The sequence below is a fragment of the Carassius gibelio genome, chromosome A4, assembly GCF_023724105.1.
Source record: "Carassius gibelio isolate Cgi1373 ecotype wild population from Czech Republic chromosome A4, carGib1.2-hapl.c, whole genome shotgun sequence".
Lineage (NCBI taxonomy): Eukaryota > Metazoa > Chordata > Actinopteri > Cypriniformes > Cyprinidae > Carassius > Carassius gibelio.
In genome coordinates this window covers 15288342-15306043 of record NC_068374.1, presented here as the reverse complement: position 1 = coordinate 15306043, position 17702 = coordinate 15288342, and the positions used below count along the sequence as shown (strand labels likewise).

The following is a 17702-nucleotide window of genomic DNA, read 5'->3' as shown; positions in this document are numbered from 1 at the left end:
ACCTTGACCGACGAGTGTTTTACTTGGGGATGGTCACAGGCCTCCCGGTTTTCATCCAAAATATCTTTAACCCCTTTGCTGTCAAGGATCGTCACCGGCCCCAGATTATTGTTTTACTTTCACAGCACGTTAAACATCACTCTCTTACTTGACCTGGAGAAACTGCGCATCAGTTGAAAGTTTAAAGACTGTAGCTTCAATATTTGACCAATGTTTTGATAAAACAGTGACCGTTATTTAGTAATTTATGTCAGGAGTACAAAATAGGAGCCATTTTTAGAATAGAAATTCACCAAGCATTCATATTCAGTCACGTCTGCAGTGGTTTGTGTTGTCATAGATTCACTGAAAAGCGTCAAATAGGGTTTATAGGCAAAAGTTGCATATACACAGAGATATATTTACTGATGTTTACTTTATATTTCTTCAGACAGAATCATAATTTCTATTCATTTTCCACTGGTTTACGCGATCTGATGGTAATGATCCGCTCCCAGCCCTGTCTCTGTGTGTATAGTCTTCCGTGTGTGCGCTGACAGAGACCGGATTCGCCCGTGTCTTGTCCATCATAACGGTGCATCATATGCCGCCCCGTCCTACCCATGATGCATTTCCTGTACACTTCCGTGTTGATATCTGACCACAACAACACAGAGAAACCTCTGTACCCATGAAATATCCAAATAATAAACACACGATTACGTTAGTTAATGGTTGGTATGCGATTTTCTTGAGATTTGGGGCGTTTTTATAACAATATTAAAAATGTACATCTGAAATGCTAACTTGTGCAGCGATGTAAAAGGCTATAAATAGCAAATTCCACATGTGATCGCAAAAGGAGGTTATTACAAACCTCAGTCAGGGTTTAAAGTGAGTTTTGAGTAAAAGTGTACTAATAATTTCATAAATAGTCTTATGTAGCTTGATGCTAACGTTAGGTCTAATGCAGCTACATAGCAGGTGCAGTTCTTCTTCATAATGCATTTTGTAATAGTTTTGTCAAAGGTTGTAAGAAAATGTTTTGTTGTATTTTTATAGTAAGGCTTTTGATAACAGTGGGGTAAATGTATACTGGAAGTGAAGCGATGTGGCTTGGTAAACCTTGAAATACCAGAACAAAGGCTAAAAGTAGCGAAATAAAAACAAAAGAATGATGATAAATGAAGAATGAGGATTTTGTGTCATACCTGGCCGATGTGTGAAAGGCTCGTTTCGGAAGAACAATAGAATCATGAATGGGGCAGTTTTGCCGGTCCAAACAAGAGATAATCAGGAGTCATAAATCAATTTTGTTAGCCTTTTATGAGCCTTCTCTAAAAACACACATGACATGGTCTTAGAAAAGGTTTCATAAAATTCACACTTTGTGAGATCATATTCTGAAATATCAAAGTATTAGTAGACTTGTGGCTTTAGCTTCATTATGTATCTAAAATCATATCCTACATCATTTAATACACTTCAATAGGTTTTTAATATTTTTATTGACATGTTTGAGCTTATCTCGATTATAACGGTCTGAGTAATTCTGATTCCTGAACAGTAAACTTTGAAGTGTCAGCTTTGTGAACATTATGTATCTAGTAAGAAAGACTCCTAAGCAGCAACCTTTTAATTTTGGTTATGTCATTTGTGTCTCCATGCTGAAAATGAGTGGTGACAAGTAAGGGGTTAAATTGTGTTCCGAAGACGAATGAAGTTTTTACAGGTTTGGAACAACACGGGGGTAGGTAAGTGATTAGTGACACAATTTTGGGGTGAAGTATCCCTTTAATATCACTACTTTGAGTTGCGGACAATTGACACCGTTTCGTGTTTGCTTCAAGACAGTCGAGAATTGATTTCCACTTAAAACTTGAGCTCAGCGATTTGAGTTGTATTTAAAACAAAAGCCGCAAGTAATCCACATAACTTTATATATTCTGAATGTCGGGAACCAAACTACTGTTTGGAAGACAAGTTAAAAAAAATAAAATAAATAATAATAAGGGGAGCCTTGTGCCGCCCCAGGTTAGCAACTGGAGGAAGGATTAAGGAATGCACAACCTTACAAAAGGTTGTGGAACCTTGGTTTAATAGTGAGAGGGGAAAGAATAAAAACACTGGGAAGAGGCATGTAATCCCGCATTCTGCCGAACCAAAACAATACCAATAGACAAAAAGACACCTAAGGGTTCTGAAAAGTTTATTAAAAACACTAGATTTACATGACCAGAGTAACTTCTCCACTAGAAACCACAGTCTGCTCCCCAGAGACAGCCTTGATACGAGTGTCTCTTCCTGAAAGAGAGATGTTCAAAGTGAGAATGCACTTCTAAAATGCCCAGTTCCTCTTGTCAAGAGCAAGAACTCACGTTTCCTGGTGCAGCTTTGCTCACAAGAGCCAGATGATGGATGGCACACCTCTGTAGTGCAGTGGATGAAGATCTGACAGGGAAGAAAGAGGCTCAAGTCATAGAATCCACAAGTAGTAAATATACAGATGTTCAAGTAAAGGGGGGCATACGGTTTCCTGCAGAGCAGCCAGTGAGGCTGGATCTACAAATGTGAACATCTTCACAACAAAGCGCTTGTAGTGGGTTGGGAACTGAAGACCAGACGATCCAGTCACTGGAACCAGTGTGGTCAGATAGCGGTCGTCCTGGTAAGGGCATCTGAAAACAAGAGAAAAAAAAAAGTTAGAAAGGGTCTCCCAGCAGACTAACTGGATAAAGATTGGCTGTACACTCACCCGTCGATCAGAAGGTCCCACTGGGGGAGACTGAGTGGACTGGGGGTTGAAGTCGTCCAACAACGTCCCAGCGTCAGGACAATGTTGGGGTCGGTCCTCTCCATAATGTGCACCTCAACATACACAGGCTCTCGCAGGACTTTTGTGATGGGATAATCAGCGTCACTGTAATAGGACGTGTAGGCCTCATCCCCTGAGGAACAACACTGGGGTTTAACCAGACTCCAGTTTGAAAGGCTTTAGGCAGACACAGGACAAGACCTTACCTTCAGCACAGCCTTTGGTGACGCATTGGCCATTGGCCAGTCTGAGCTCCACCCTGAGAGGTCCAGGAGCAGCTACTGGTGGAGGTGGAGGAACAGAGTTGACCTCCACAACCAGAGCTTCCACAGAAGTTCCCGAATATCTACACTGGAAGAGAAACCTGGACGACACACAGCGAGCTTGTAGCATTTATCAGGGATTAATGGTCACACCAAGACATGGATCACCTACTCAAAATGACTGTCCCTTGTGATAGAACCATATGGTCCAATCCCCACTTCATACGAGGAGGTCATTCGGTTTTCATACACCACATATCCGCTGTCCTCCTGTGAATAGGAACAGTGTCAGCATCCAGTCCATCACAAGCAAATGCAGAATAAAACCAGTAGCAGCTGCTCACCATCACGCTCGTGCCACATGCGGTCACAGGGAACTGGTATATAGCAAAGGAAGGTGTAGACCCCACAGGAGCACAAGGTGGGTCATTTCCACCCAGTAGATGAACCGTATCCAGACTCAGTCGAGGCAGAGTAACATCTCTAGACACCACTACCACAAACTGACCATCTCTAATACACTGGACGGTCACTAGAACAAGGTACAAGAGCAGGTTAAATTCAGAGAATCAGTTTGACACGAACGGAATAAGATTGAGAACACTTACCCGCCCTTCCATAGAAACACTGCTGTCCGTTAAAGCAGCAGTTGATAGCTTCACACTCAGCACCACTGATCCCAGGTAGACCACATTGGATCTGCTCAGAATCAGCTACAGCTACACATTTATCAAAGGGCTCTGCCTGCACTACTGGCTTCTGAAACTGCTGTTTAACTGGCTTCTGAATCGGAAACTGCGGCTTAGTTAACTGTTGAACAGGCTTCTGAAGTGGAAATTGCGGGTTAGGTAGGTGTTGAACTGGTTTCTGAAGTGGAAACTGCTGGTTAGTTAGCTGTTGAACAGGCTTCTGAAGCGGAAACTGCGGCTTAGTTAGCTGTTGAACTGGCTTCCGAAGCGGCAACTGCTGGTTAGTTAGCGGTTGAACAGGCTTCTGAAGCGGATACTGCGGCTTAGTTAACTGTTGAACAGGCTTCTGAAGTGGAAATTGCGGGTTAGGTAGGTGTTGAACTGGTTTCTGAAGTGGAAACTGCGGCTTAGTTAGCTGTTGAACTGGCTTCCGAAGCGGAAACTGTTGGTTAGTTAGCTGTTGAACTGGCTTCTGGAGCTGAAACTGCTGGTCAGTCTGCTGGAGCTGAAACTGCTGGTCAGTCTGCTGCATCATCAGAGCTTGAGCATCCTGAAGCGACTTACTCCACTGTGGAACAGCATGACAGAAAGCACAGACCAACGAAATCTGAACCAAACACCAACTTCCAGCCATTGTTCAACAGCTAAACACAAAGAGGAGACATTGTCCTTTGGTCTTTTTCTATTCTACAGATTTCAGCTAATTAACGATAGTCCCTCCCTCTTCATTAACAACTGAGTGGACAAATCCCAGGGTTGTAAATGGACATGTAAAACCGTTCTGGAGAATTTTTGCCCATACCCAAGCCACGTACCTTTTTATGTAGATATCATTTAAAATATTGTATCAATGCATTCTATGGCACCTTTAACTGGGATTATGAACTCATATTTTGGCCGGAAACAATAGTTTGAATTTCTTAACGATGGATTTGTTTCTTATAAACACAAAGCCTTTCACTTCAAAAGACAGTAATTGATGTGAATTACTTGTGGATTATATTGATATTTATATCAGCTCTTTGGACTTTCGTTCTGATGCCACCCATTCACTGCAGAGGATTCATTGGGGAGCAAGTGATGTAATTCTACATTTTTCCAAATCTTTTCCAATGATAAACTAAAAACCATTTAAAAAGAGAGAGATTTTTATGAATATTCTATATTATTTGAGTCATATCAGGGGCTTTTTTAATGACATTCATTGTCTATCATAGACACACAGTCAAACTTTAATTGTAAAATTGTGAATAAGTGTAGATGAAAATCTCAGATCCTTATCAAGCCTTCCATTGGCTAGTGACATTCCAGAACGTTCTCATTTGTTAATTTGTTGAATCAAAGGTAATCAATCAAGCTGAAAGGGGAGGAGCCGCTTAAATTCAAAGCTGTACTTAATGGCAAAGACGAGGACTGGTGGGTATTGTGTTAACGTTTGTCAGGATGGGTCTTTTGCAATATGTGTTAGTGCTGGTTGTGCTTGTGGTGTTTGATCTGAAGAATGCTTTTGGAAGTTTGAGATCCAGTCAAAGTCCAAAAAGCAAGAAGCATCAATCATATCCAGCTTCCAGAGTGCCTGTTTCTTCTCAAGTGCTCGGAAACACTTTGCAGAAGGCTTCTCTGTCTCAGAGTCTTGACTACAGAGGATTTGCACAAGAGCCTCTTGGTCTTCAGGAGAAGCAGGTGTTGCAGGGTCCAGTGAAGCCTTTGGACTGGAGGTTTCCCACTGTTCCAGAAGTGCCGAGTGAGATGGCGGTGGACTTCCATTTGAGGCAACCTGTGACTCCCAGTAGTGTAGCTATTCAATGCGGTGAGAACCGGGTTCATGTGGAGGTACAGCAGGACTTGTTTAGCAATGGTGAACTGATCCAGCCATCTGGTCTGACTTTGGGAGGATGTCCTGTTGTCGGTTTGGTCCCAGGCTCCAAGGTGCTCTTCTTTGACAATGAACTGCAGGACTGCAATAGTGTGTTGATGGTAAGAGCGGTTAAGTGTTACTAGATTTATTGAACCCTACTAAAAATGGGCCCTTGTTTTGGTATCGACGGTTCCCTGAATCTATATCTGGGGAAAAACTCTTAATAACCGCTTACTCGGGTAACCAAGTGTTATGGCATGACTTGCTAAGATGCCTTTAGGAATGGGGGGGGGGGGGGGGGTTTGGGGAGAATCCTCTAGGTAACAACGTCCGTCTCCTATAGATGACCAAGGATGAGCTTGTCTACACCTTTGCCCTTACCTACACTCCTGAGGCGTTTGCTGGCACTCCGATTACCCGTGCAGGTGGTGCAGTTATTGGTGTTCAATGCCATTATCAAAGGTACGTGACCTTTTGTGACTCGTGGCATTGCTTGCGGTGGTGGAACTGGAAGCCCGTTTAATTGGTAACTTGAACGGCAGGTTTCAAAATGTCAGCGGTAATGCCTTGAAGCCAACTTGGGTCCCTTATGCCTCAACGGAGGCTGGTGAAGAAGTCTTGCTGTTCTCCCTGAAGCTCATGATGGGTTTGTGCAGTTTCTCTAGACCTCCTGCCTTCTGAACGAGGCTGTGCCTAAGCAGTTCTTCCCTCTTGCAGATGACTGGTCCTTTGAGAGGCCTTCAAACTCTTACTTCCTGGGTGACGTTATTAATGTTGAGGCATCTGTGAAGGTATACAACCACGTCCCTCTGCGTGTGTTTGTGGACAGCTGTGTGGCCACCCAAGTACCTGATGTGAACGCCCTTCCGAGATATTTGTTCATTGAGAATCATGGGTGTGTTCATGTCACCAGATGCTGCAGAGTTGACTTGTTCTCGCGTTTGCTCCTTGTAACCACTTTGTCCCCGACAACTACTTTTCACTCCTTTTTTTTAGATGTCTTGTGGATGCCAAGGTCACAGCTTCCAGCTCGCGCTTCATGCCTCGATCCCAGGAGGACAAAATCCGGTTCCAGCTGGAGGCCTTCATGTTCCAGGGGGGATCCAGTCCTTCTGTATGTATTATGAGTGTTTGGGAGAACGACCTCTCCCATTTGCTTTGGTTTGTGACCCCTTACCCGTGGTGTCTCTTGCAGATCTACATGACGTGTGTTCTGAAGGCCACTCTTGCTTCTGCACCTAGTGACGCGCTCCACAAATCCTGTTCCTTTGCCAATGGGTATGTTCATGCCACTTACGAATACATTAAAGGTGCCATGTCTGATTTTTCGTATTGCAGGTGGCTTGCTGCTGATGGGAACCACCAGGTTTGTGGTTGCTGTGACTCCACATGTGGTCCTGATGGTGGAACTGCTGCTTCTCCTTTTGGAGGTAGGAAGGTGCTTTTAAGCTTGGTTTTTGACCCTTCAAGCACTTAACTCTGGTGTCTGCTTTTTCTAGGCCTTCAGTGGGAAGGGAAGGCCTCGCTCGGTCCTGTAGTGGTTCAAGAGCACAAGAAGACTTTGGCTGGTCTTCAATAAATGTGGGGGAGCAAACTTATTCTTGCTTCGGTTTTTCTTGTCTAGTTTAACCAATTGATTTGAGCGAGGAAGCGGGTAGTCCTACTGTACCTATTCTCTTGCCAGAAGGAAAGGCTCCCTTTTCGCGTTAGGGAAGTTAATAACCCTTTTAAAGGGACCTGCTGTGAGCTCCCTTTTGATGAGTACTGTAAAGGTGGAATACATTGCCCATGATGCTGTAAAGGGACTGCTGTTAATTGGCACTTGTGCCAAGAGTTCTGCGTGAACGTCCACTTCCTTGAAGCACTGCAGATTTTGCGTGCCTCTTATGCAGTGAACTTGATTTCTTCGTGTTGGTAACTTCAAATGAGCAGTTTAATTTTCTCCTTGCATCCCCAAATAGGTTTGCTCAGTTAAATTTGTTTCCTAATGCTCCTTGTTGACATCTCTAATGCTTTTAAATCCATGTACAATAAAAGCGCACTCCCAGTATCAACACTGGCACAACATTTTCCACCTTCAGATGGGTTATTTATAGGTTTTCCATTGTGTTAGGAAAATGGCAGGCATCTCTTAAGTTCAATTTAGTATTTGGGGAGCCAAACTTGCAGAACCTGTACTGACGTAAGGGGGTTTTTGTGCAGTAGCAGGTCAATTATAATTCTGAAAAATAATTGCCGAAATGACACTCAAATAGAACTAATGTTTGGACTCTCAGTGAATGACCTCTTTTGAAAACTGTTGGCTTGTGCAACATCTTGGGCGGTTTGTTTCTAGCACAGTTTCAATATTAAAGGGATACTCCACCCCAAATTGAAAATCGTCATCACTTGCCCCCAAGTCGTTCCCAACCCATAAGAGCTTCGTTCATCTTTGGAACACAACTTATTTTGGAGGAAAACCAGGAGGCTTGTGATTGGCCCACAGACTGCCAAGTAAAATGCACTGTCAAGGTCCAGAAAAGCATCCTTGGAGTAGTCAGACTGTGTACGTTCTTCTGTGTCAGCCGCGCCACAAGCTTGTGTTTTCTACATAAATTTACGCCTTGATTTGAAAGAGAACCGTGGCATCCACTAGCATATGCCGTTTGCGTTCAGCAGGTGTTTTTCAAAATGGCGCTAGGGTGATGTGGGGAGAGACAGAGGAGACCATCTGTTGAATAAAGTCTTTGTTTCATTTGTGTACAAAGTGTTCTCATCGCTTCCTAACGTTACGGTTCATCCACTGATGGCAGATGGGTAATTCTGACGGTGCTTTTCATACTTTTCTGGACCTTGACCGACGAGTGTTTTACTTGGGGATGGTCACAGGCCTCCCGGTTTTCATCCAAAATATCTTTAACCCCTTTGCTGTCAAGGATCGTCACCGGCCCCAGATTATTGTTTTACTTTCACAGCACGTTAAACATCACTCTCTTACTTGACCTGGAGAAACTGCGCATCAGTTGAAAGTTTAAAGACTGTAGCTTCAATATTTGACCAATGTTTTGATAAAACAGTGACCGTTATTTAGTAATTTATGTCAGGAGTACAAAATAGGAGCCATTTTTAGAATAGAAATTCACCAAGCATTCATATTCAGTCACGTCTGCAGTGGTTTGTGTTGTCATAGATTCACTGAAAAGCGTCAAATAGGGTTTATAGGCAAAAGTTGCATATACACAGAGATATATTTACTGATGTTTACTTTATATTTCTTCAGACAGAATCATAATTTCTATTCATTTTCCACTGGTTTACGCGATCTGATGGTAATGATCCGCTCCCAGCCCTGTCTCTGTGTGTATAGTCTTCCGTGTGTGCGCTGACAGAGACCGGATTCGCCCGTGTCTTGTCCATCATAACGGTGCATCATATGCCGCCCCGTCCTACCCATGATGCATTTCCTGTACACTTCCGTGTTGATATCTGACCACAACAACACAGAGAAACCTCTGTACCCATGAAATATCCAAATAATAAACACACGATTACGTTAGTTAATGGTTGGTATGCGATTTTCTTGAGATTTGGGGCGTTTTTATAACAATATTAAAAATGTACATCTGAAATGCTAACTTGTGCAGCGATGTAAAAGGCTATAAATAGCAAATTCCACATGTGATCGCAAAAGGAGGTTATTACAAACCTCAGTCAGGGTTTAAAGTGAGTTTTGAGTAAAAGTGTACTAATAATTTCATAAATAGTCTTATGTAGCTTGATGCTAACGTTAGGTCTAATGCAGCTACATAGCAGGTGCAGTTCTTCTTCATAATGCATTTTGTAATAGTTTTGTCAAAGGTTGTAAGAAAATGTTTTGTTGTATTTTTATAGTAAGGCTTTTGATAACAGTGGGGTAAATGTATACTGGAAGTGAAGCGATGTGGCTTGGTAAACCTTGAAATACCAGAACAAAGGCTAAAAGTAGCGAAATAAAAACAAAAGAATGATGATAAATGAAGAATGAGGATTTTGTGTCATACCTGGCCGATGTGTGAAAGGCTCGTTTCGGAAGAACAATAGAATCATGAATGGGGCAGTTTTGCCGGTCCAAACAAGAGATAATCAGGAGTCATAAATCAATTTTGTTAGCCTTTTATGAGCCTTCTCTAAAAACACACATGACATGGTCTTAGAAAAGGTTTCATAAAATTCACACTTTGTGAGATCATATTCTGAAATATCAAAGTATTAGTAGACTTGTGGCTTTAGCTTCATTATGTATCTAAAATCATATCCTACATCATTTAATACACTTCAATAGGTTTTTAATATTTTTATTGACATGTTTGAGCTTATCTCGATTATAACGGTCTGAGTAATTCTGATTCCTGAACAGTAAACTTTGAAGTGTCAGCTTTGTGAACATTATGTATCTAGTAAGAAAGACTCCTAAGCAGCAACCTTTTAATTTTGGTTATGTCATTTGTGTCTCCATGCTGAAAATGACTGGTGACAAGTAAGGGGTTAAATTGTGTTCCGAAGACGAATGAAGTTTTTACAGGTTTGGAACAACACGGGGGTAGGTAAGTGATTAGTGACACAATTTTGGGGTGAAGTATCCCTTTAATATCACTACTTTGAGTTGCGGACAATTGACACCGTTTCGTGTTTGCTTCAAGACAGTCGAGAATTGATTTCCACTTAAAACTTGAGCTCAGCGATTTGAGTTGTATTTAAAACAAAAGCCGCAAGTAATCCACATAACTTTATATATTCTGAATGTCGGGAACCAAACTACTGTTTGGAAGACAAGTTAAAAAAAATAAAATAAATAATAATAAGGGGAGCCTTGTGCCGCCACAGGTTAGCAACTGGAGGAAGGATTAAGGAATGCACAACCTTACAAAAGGTTGTGGAACCTTGGTTTAATAGTGAGAGGGGAAAGAATAAAAACACTGGGAAGAGGCATGTAATCCCGCATTCTGCCGAACCAAAACAATACCAATAGACAAAAAGACACCTAAGGGTTCTGAAAAGTTTATTAAAAACACTAGATTTACATGACCAGAGTAACTTCTCCACTAGAAACCACAGTCTGCTCCCCAGAGACAGCCTTGATACTAGTGTCTCTTCCTGAAAGAGAGATGTTCAAAGTGAGAATGCACTTCTAAAATGCCCAGTTCCTCTTGTCAAGAGCAAGAACTCACGTTTCCTGGTGCAGCTTTGCTCACAAGAGCCAGATGATGGATGGCACACCTCTGTAGTGCAGTGGATGAAGATCTGACAGGGAAGAAAGAGGCTCAAGTCATAGAATCCACAAGTAGTAAATATACAGATGTTCAAGTAAAGGGGGGCATACGGTTTCCTGCAGAGCAGCCAGTGAGGCTGGATCTACAAATGTGAACATCTTCACAACAAAGCGCTTGTAGTGGGTTGGGAACTGAAGACCAGACGATCCAGTCACTGGAACCAGTGTGGTCAGATAGCGGTCGTCCTGGTAAGGGCATCTGAAAACAAGAGAAAAAAAAAGTTAGAAAGGGTCTCCCAGCAGACTAACTGGATAAAGATTGGCTGTACACTCACCCGTCGATCAGAAGGTCCCACTGGGGGAGACTGAGTGGACTGGGGGTTGAAGTAGTCCAACAACGTCCCAGCGTCAGGACAATGTTGGGGTCGGTCCTCTCCATAATGTGCACCTCAACATACACAGGCTCTCGCAGGACTTTTGTGATGGGATAATCAGCGTCACTGTAATAGGACGTGTAGGCCTCATCCCCTGAGGAACAACACTGGGGTTTAACCAGACTCCAGTTTGAAAGGCTTTAGGCAGACACAGGACAAGACCTTACCTTCAGCACAGCCTTTGGTGACGCATTGGCCATTGGCCAGTCTGAGCTCCACCCTGAGAGGTCCAGGAGCAGCTACTGGTGGAGGTGGAGGAACAGAGTTGACCTCCACAACCAGAGCTTCCACAGAAGTTCCCGAATATCTACACTGGAAGAGAAACCTGGACGACACACAGCGAGCTTGTAGCATTTATCAGGGATTAATGGTCACACCAAGACATGGATCACCTACTCAAAATGACTGTCCCTTGTGATAGAACCATATGGTCCAATCCCCACTTCATACGAGGAGGTCATTCGGTTTTCATACACCACATATCCGCTGTCCTCCTGTGAATAGGAACAGTGTCAGCATCCAGTCCATCACAAGCAAATGCAGAATAAAACCAGTAGCAGCTGCTCACCATCACGCTCGTGCCACATGCGGTCACAGGGAACTGGTATATAGCAAAGGAAGGTGTAGACCCCACAGGAGCACAAGGTGGGTCATTTCCACCCAGTAGATGAACCGTATCCAGACTCAGTCGAGGCAGAGTAACATCTCTAGACACCACTACCACAAACTGACCATCTCTAATACACTGGACGGTCACTAGAACAAGGTACAAGAGCAGGTTAAATTCAGAGAATCAGTTTGACACGAACGGAATAAGATTGAGAACACTTACCCGCCCTTCCATAGAAACACTGCTGTCCGTTAAAGCAGCAGTTGATAGCTTCACACTCAGCACCACTGATCCCAGGTAGACCACATTGGATCTGCTCAGAATCAGCTACAGCTACACATTTATCAAAGGGCTCTGCCTGCACTACTGGCTTCTGAAACTGCTGTTTAACTGGCTTCTGAATCGGAAACTGCGGCTTAGTTAACTGTTGAACAGGCTTCTGAAGTGGAAATTGCGGGTTAGGTAGGTGTTGAACTGGTTTCTGAAGTGGAAACTGCTGGTTAGTTAGCTGTTGAACAGGCTTCTGAAGCGGAAACTGCGGCTTAGTTAGCTGTTGAACTGGCTTCCGAAGCGGAAACTGCTGGTTAGTTAGCGGTTGAACAGGCTTCTGAAGCGGATACTGCGGCTTAGTTAACTGTTGAACAGGCTTCTGAAGTGGAAATTGCGGGTTAGGTAGGTGTTGAACTGGTTTCTGAAGTGGAAACTGCGGCTTAGTTAGCTGTTGAACTGGCTTCCGAAGCGGAAACTGTTGGTTAGTTAGCTGTTGAACTGGCTTCTGGAGCTGAAACTGCTGGTCAGTCTGCTGCATCATCAGAGCTTGAGCATCCTGAAGCGACTTACTCCACTGTGGAACAGCATGACAGAAAGCACAGACCAACGAAATCTGAACCAAACACCAACTTCCAGCCATTGTTCAACAGCTAAACACAAAGAGGAGACATTGCCCTTTGGTCTTTTTCTATTCTACAGATTTCAGCTAATTAACGATAGTCCCTCCCTCTTCATTAACAACTGAGTGGACAAATCCCAGGGTTGTAAATGGACATGTAAAACCGTTCTGGAGAATTTTTGCCCATACCCAAGCCACGTACCTTTTTATGTAGATATCATTTAAAATATTGTATCAATGCATTCTATGGCACCTTTAACTGGGATTATGAACTCATATTTTGGCCGGAAACAATAGTTTGAATTTCTTAACGATGGATTTGTTTCTTATAAACACAAAGCCTTTCACTTCAAAAGACAGTAATTGATGTGAATTACTTGTGGATTATATTGATATTTATATCAGCTCTTTGGACTTTCGTTCTGATGCCACCCATTCACTGCAGAGGATTCATTGGGGAGCAAGTGATGTAATTCTACATTTTTCCAAATCTTTTCCAATGATAAACTAAAAACCATTTAAAAAGAGAGAGATTTTTATGAATATTCTATATTATTTGAGTCATATCAGGGGCTTTTTTAATGACATTCATTGTCTATCATAGACACACAGTCAAACTTTAATTGTAAAATTGTGAATAAGTGTAGATGAAAATCTCAGATCCTTATCAAGCCTTCCATTGGCTAGTGACATTCCAGAACGTTCTCATTTGTTAATTTGTTGAATCAAAGGTAATCAATCAAGCTGAAAGGGGAGGAGCCGCTTAAATTCAAAGCTGTACTTAATGGCAAAGACGAGGACTGGTGGGTATTGTGTTAACGTTTGTCAGGATGGGTCTTTTGCAATATGTGTTAGTGCTGGTTGTGCTTGTGGTGTTTGATCTGAAGAATGCTTTTGGAAGTTTGAGATCCAGTCAAAGTCCAAAAAGCAAGAAGCATCAATCATATCCAGCTTCCAGAGTGCCTGTTTCTTCTCAAGTGCTCGGAAACACTTTGCAGAAGGCTTCTCTGTCTCAGAGTCTTGACTACAGAGGATTTGCACAAGAGCCTCTTGGTCTTCAGGAGAAGCAGGTGTTGCAGGGTCCAGTGAAGCCTTTGGACTGGAGGTTTCCCACTGTTCCAGAAGTGCCGAGTGAGATGGCGGTGGACTTCCATTTGAGGCAACCTGTGACTCCCAGTAGTGTAGCTATTCAATGCGGTGAGAACCGGGTTCATGTGGAGGTACAGCAGGACTTGTTTAGCAATGGTGAACTGATCCAGCCATCTGGTCTGACTTTGGGAGGATGTCCTGTTGTCGGTTTGGTCCCAGGCTCCAAGGTGCTCTTCTTTGACAATGAACTGCAGGACTGCAATAGTGTGTTGATGGTAAGAGCGGTTAAGTGTTACTAGATTTATTGAACCCTACTAAAAATGGGCCCTTGTTTTGGTATCGACGGTTCCCTGAATCTATATCTGGGGAAAAACTCTTAATAACCGCTTACTCGGGTAACCAAGTGTTATGGCATGACTTGCTAAGATGCCTTTAGGAATGGGGGGGGGGGGGGGGTTTGGGGAGAATCCTCTAGGTAACAACGTCCGTCTCCTATAGATGACCAAGGATGAGCTTGTCTACACCTTTGCCCTTACCTACACTCCTGAGGCGTTTGCTGGCACTCCGATTACCCGTGCAGGTGGTGCAGTTATTGGTGTTCAATGCCATTATCAAAGGTAAGTGACCTTTTGTGACTCGTGGCATTGCTTGCGGTGGTGGAACTGGAAGCCCGTTTAATTGGTAACTTGAACGGCAGGTTTCAAAATGTCAGCGGTAATGCCTTGAAGCCAACTTGGGTCCCTTATGCCTCAACGGAGGCTGGTGAAGAAGTCTTGCTGTTCTCCCTGAAGCTCATGATGGGTTTGTGCAGTTTCTCTAGACCTCCTGCCTTCTGAACGAGGCTGTGCCTAAGCAGTTCTTCCCTCTTGCAGATGACTGGTCCTTTGAGAGGCCTTCAAACTCTTACTTCCTGGGTGACGTTATTAATGTTGAGGCATCTGTGAAGGTATACAACCACGTCCCTCTGCGTGTGTTTGTGGACAGCTGTGTGGCCACCCAAGTACCTGATGTGAACGCCCTTCCGAGATATTTGTTCATTGAGAATCATGGGTGTGTTCATGTCACCAGATGCTGCAGAGTTGACTTGTTCTCGCGTTTGCTCCTTGTAACCACTTTGTCCCCGACAACTACTTTTCACTCCTTTTTTTTAGATGTCTTGTGGATGCCAAGGTCACAGCTTCCAGCTCGCGCTTCATGCCTCGATCCCAGGAGGACAAAATCCGGTTCCAGCTGGAGGCCTTCATGTTCCAGGGGGGATCCAGTCCTTCTGTATGTATTATGAGTGTTTGGGAGAACGACCTCTCCCATTTGCTTTGGTTTGTGACCCCTTACCCGTGGTGTCTCTTGCAGATCTACATGACGTGTGTTCTGAAGGCCACTCTTGCTTCTGCACCTAGTGACGCGCTCCACAAATCCTGTTCCTTTGCCAATGGGTATGTTCATGCCACTTACGAATACATTAAAGGTGCCATGTCTGATTTTTCGTATTGCAGGTGGCTTGCTGCTGATGGGAACCACCAGGTTTGTGGTTGCTGTGACTCCACATGTGGTCCTGATGGTGGAACTGCTGCTTCTCCTTTTGGAGGTAGGAAGGTGCTTTTAAGCTTGGTTTTTGACCCTTCAAGCACTTAACTCTGGTGTCTGCTTTTTCTAGGCCTTCAGTGGGAAGGGAAGGCCTCGCTCGGTCCTGTAGTGGTTCAAGAGCACAAGAAGACTTTGGCTGGTCTTCAATAAATGTGGGGGAGCAAACTTATTCTTGCTTCGGTTTTTCTTATCTAGTTTAACCAATTGATTTGAGCGAGGAAGCGGGTAGTCCTACTGTACCTATTCTCTTGCCAGAAGGAAAGGCTCCCTTTTCGCGTTAGGGAAGTTAATAACCCTTTTAAAGGGACCTGCTGTGAGCTCCCTTTTGATGAGTACTGTAAAGGTGGAATACATTGCCCATGATGCTGTAAAGGGACTGCTGTTAATTGGCACTTGTGCCAAGAGTTCTGCGTGAACGTCCACTTCCTTGAAGCACTGCAGATTTTGCGTGCCTCTTATGCAGTGAACTTGATTTCTTCGTGTTGGTAACTTCAAATGAGCAGTTTAATTTTCTCCTTGCATCCCCAAATAGGTTTGCTCAGTTAAATTTGTTTCCTAATGCTCCTTGTTGACATCTCTAATGCTTTTAAATCCATGTACAATAAAAGCGCACTCCCAGTATCAACACTGGCACAACATTTTCCACCTTCAGATGGGTTATTTATAGGTTTTCCATTGTGTTAGGAAAATGGCAGGCATCTCTTAAGTTCAATTTAGTATTTGGGGAGCCAAACTTGCAGAACCTGTACTGACGTAAGGGGGTTTTTGTGCAGTAGCAGGTCAATTATAATTCTGAAAAATAATTGCCGAAATGACACTCAAATAGAACTAATGTTTGGACTCTCAGTGAATGACCTCTTTTGAAAACTGTTGGCTTGTGCAACATCTTGGGTGGTTTGTTTCTAGCACAGTTTCAATATTAAAGGGATACTCCACCCCAAATTGAAAATCGTCATCACTTGCCCCCAAGTCGTTCCCAACCCATAAGAGCTTCGTTCATCTTTGGAACACAACTTATTTTGGAGGAAAACCAGGAGGCTTGTGATTGGCCCACAGACTGCCAAGTAAAATGCACTGTCAAGGTCCAGAAAAGCATCCTTGGAGTAGTCAGACTGTGTACGTTCTTCTGTGTCAGCCGCGCCACAAGCTTGTGTTTTCTACATAAATTTACGCCTTGATTTGAAAGAGAACCGTGGCATCCACTAGCATATGCCGTTTGCGTTCAGCAGGTGTTTTTCAAAATGGCGCTAGGGTGATGTGGGGAGAGACAGAGGAGACCATCTGTTGAATAAAGTCTTTGTTTCATTTGTGTACAAAGTGTTCTCATCGCTTCCTAACGTTACGGTTCATCCACTGATGGCAGATGGGTAATTCTGACGGTGCTTTTCATACTTTTCTGGACCTTGACCGACGAGTGTTTTACTTGGGGATGGTCACAGGCCTCCCGGTTTTCATCCAAAATATCTTTAACCCCTTTGCTGTCAAGGATCGTCACCGGCCCCAGATTATTGTTTTACTTTCACAGCACGTTAAACATCACTCTCTTACTTGACCTGGAGAAACTGCGCATCAGTTGAAAGTTTAAAGACTGTAGCTTCAATATTTGACCAATGTTTTGATAAAACAGTGACCGTTATTTAGTAATTTATGTCAGGAGTACAAAATAGGAGCCATTTTTAGAATAGAAATTCACCAAGCATTCATATTCAGTCACGTCTGCAGTGGTTTGTGTTGTCATAGATTCACTGAAAAGCGTCAAATAGGGTTTATAGGCAAAAGTTGCATATACACAGAGATATATTTACTGATGTTTACTTTATATTTCTTCAGACAGAATCATAATTTCTATTCATTTTCCACTGGTTTACGCGATCTGATGGTAATGATCCGCTCCCAGCCCTGTCTCTGTGTGTATAGTCTTCCGTGTGTGCGCTGACAGAGACCGGATTCGCCCGTGTCTTGTCCATCATAACGGTGCATCATATGCCGCCCCGTCCTACCCATGATGCATTTCCTGTACACTTCCGTGTTGATATCTGACCACAACAACACAGAGAAACCTCTGTACCCATGAAATATCCAAATAATAAACACACGATTACGTTAGTTAATGGTTGGTATGCGATTTTCTTGAGATTTGGGGCGTTTTTATAACAATATTAAAAATGTACATCTGAAATGCTAACTTGTGCAGCGATGTAAAAGGCTATAAATAGCAAATTCCACATGTGATCGCAAAAGGAGGTTATTACAAACCTCAGTCAG

The 17702-nt window shown here is 43.2% G+C and overlaps 5 protein-coding genes and 1 long non-coding RNA gene across 6 annotated transcripts in view; 3 read left to right on the top strand and 3 right to left on the bottom strand.

The window, feature by feature from the left end:
• The window catches only part of LOC127971401 (uncharacterized), a 187016-nt gene that overhangs the window by 136959 nt on the left and 32355 nt on the right, over positions 1-17702 (bottom strand). The gene's annotated exons all lie outside the window — the stretch shown is intronic.
• The window catches only part of LOC127971759 (uncharacterized), a 151184-nt gene that overhangs the window by 109972 nt on the left and 23510 nt on the right, over positions 1-17702 (top strand). The window lies entirely within an intron of this gene.
• Positions 2172-4407, bottom strand: LOC127971722 (zona pellucida sperm-binding protein 4-like). The gene is made up of 8 exons (XM_052574938.1): positions 3683-4407; positions 3402-3606; positions 3230-3327; positions 3001-3158; positions 2735-2927; positions 2510-2657; positions 2358-2430; positions 2172-2283 (listed from the first exon to the last, which is right to left on the bottom strand). Exons 1-8 carry the CDS (start codon positions 4378-4380, stop codon positions 2207-2209), a joined length of 1650 nt encoding a protein of 549 aa, XP_052430898.1. The 5' UTR covers positions 4381-4407; the 3' UTR covers positions 2172-2206.
• On the top strand, positions 5124-7671 carry LOC127971508 (zona pellucida sperm-binding protein 3-like). Its single transcript, XM_052574554.1, has 8 exons — positions 5124-5723; positions 5948-6066; positions 6147-6250; positions 6322-6499; positions 6601-6718; positions 6800-6882; positions 6943-7034; positions 7104-7671. Exons 1-8 carry the CDS (start codon positions 5190-5192, stop codon positions 7181-7183), a joined length of 1308 nt encoding a protein of 435 aa, XP_052430514.1. The 5' UTR covers positions 5124-5189; the 3' UTR covers positions 7184-7671.
• On the bottom strand, positions 11820-12819 carry LOC127971566 (uncharacterized). The gene has a single exon (XM_052574665.1). It carries the CDS (start codon positions 12783-12785, stop codon positions 12051-12053), a length of 735 nt encoding a protein of 244 aa, XP_052430625.1. The 5' UTR covers positions 12786-12819; the 3' UTR covers positions 11820-12050.
• Positions 13562-16075, top strand: LOC127971469 (zona pellucida sperm-binding protein 3-like). Its single transcript, XM_052574494.1, has 8 exons — positions 13562-14128; positions 14352-14470; positions 14551-14654; positions 14726-14903; positions 15005-15122; positions 15204-15286; positions 15347-15438; positions 15508-16075. The coding sequence occupies exons 1-8, from the start codon at positions 13595-13597 to the stop codon at positions 15585-15587; spliced, it is 1308 nt and encodes a 435-aa protein (XP_052430454.1). The 5' UTR covers positions 13562-13594; the 3' UTR covers positions 15588-16075.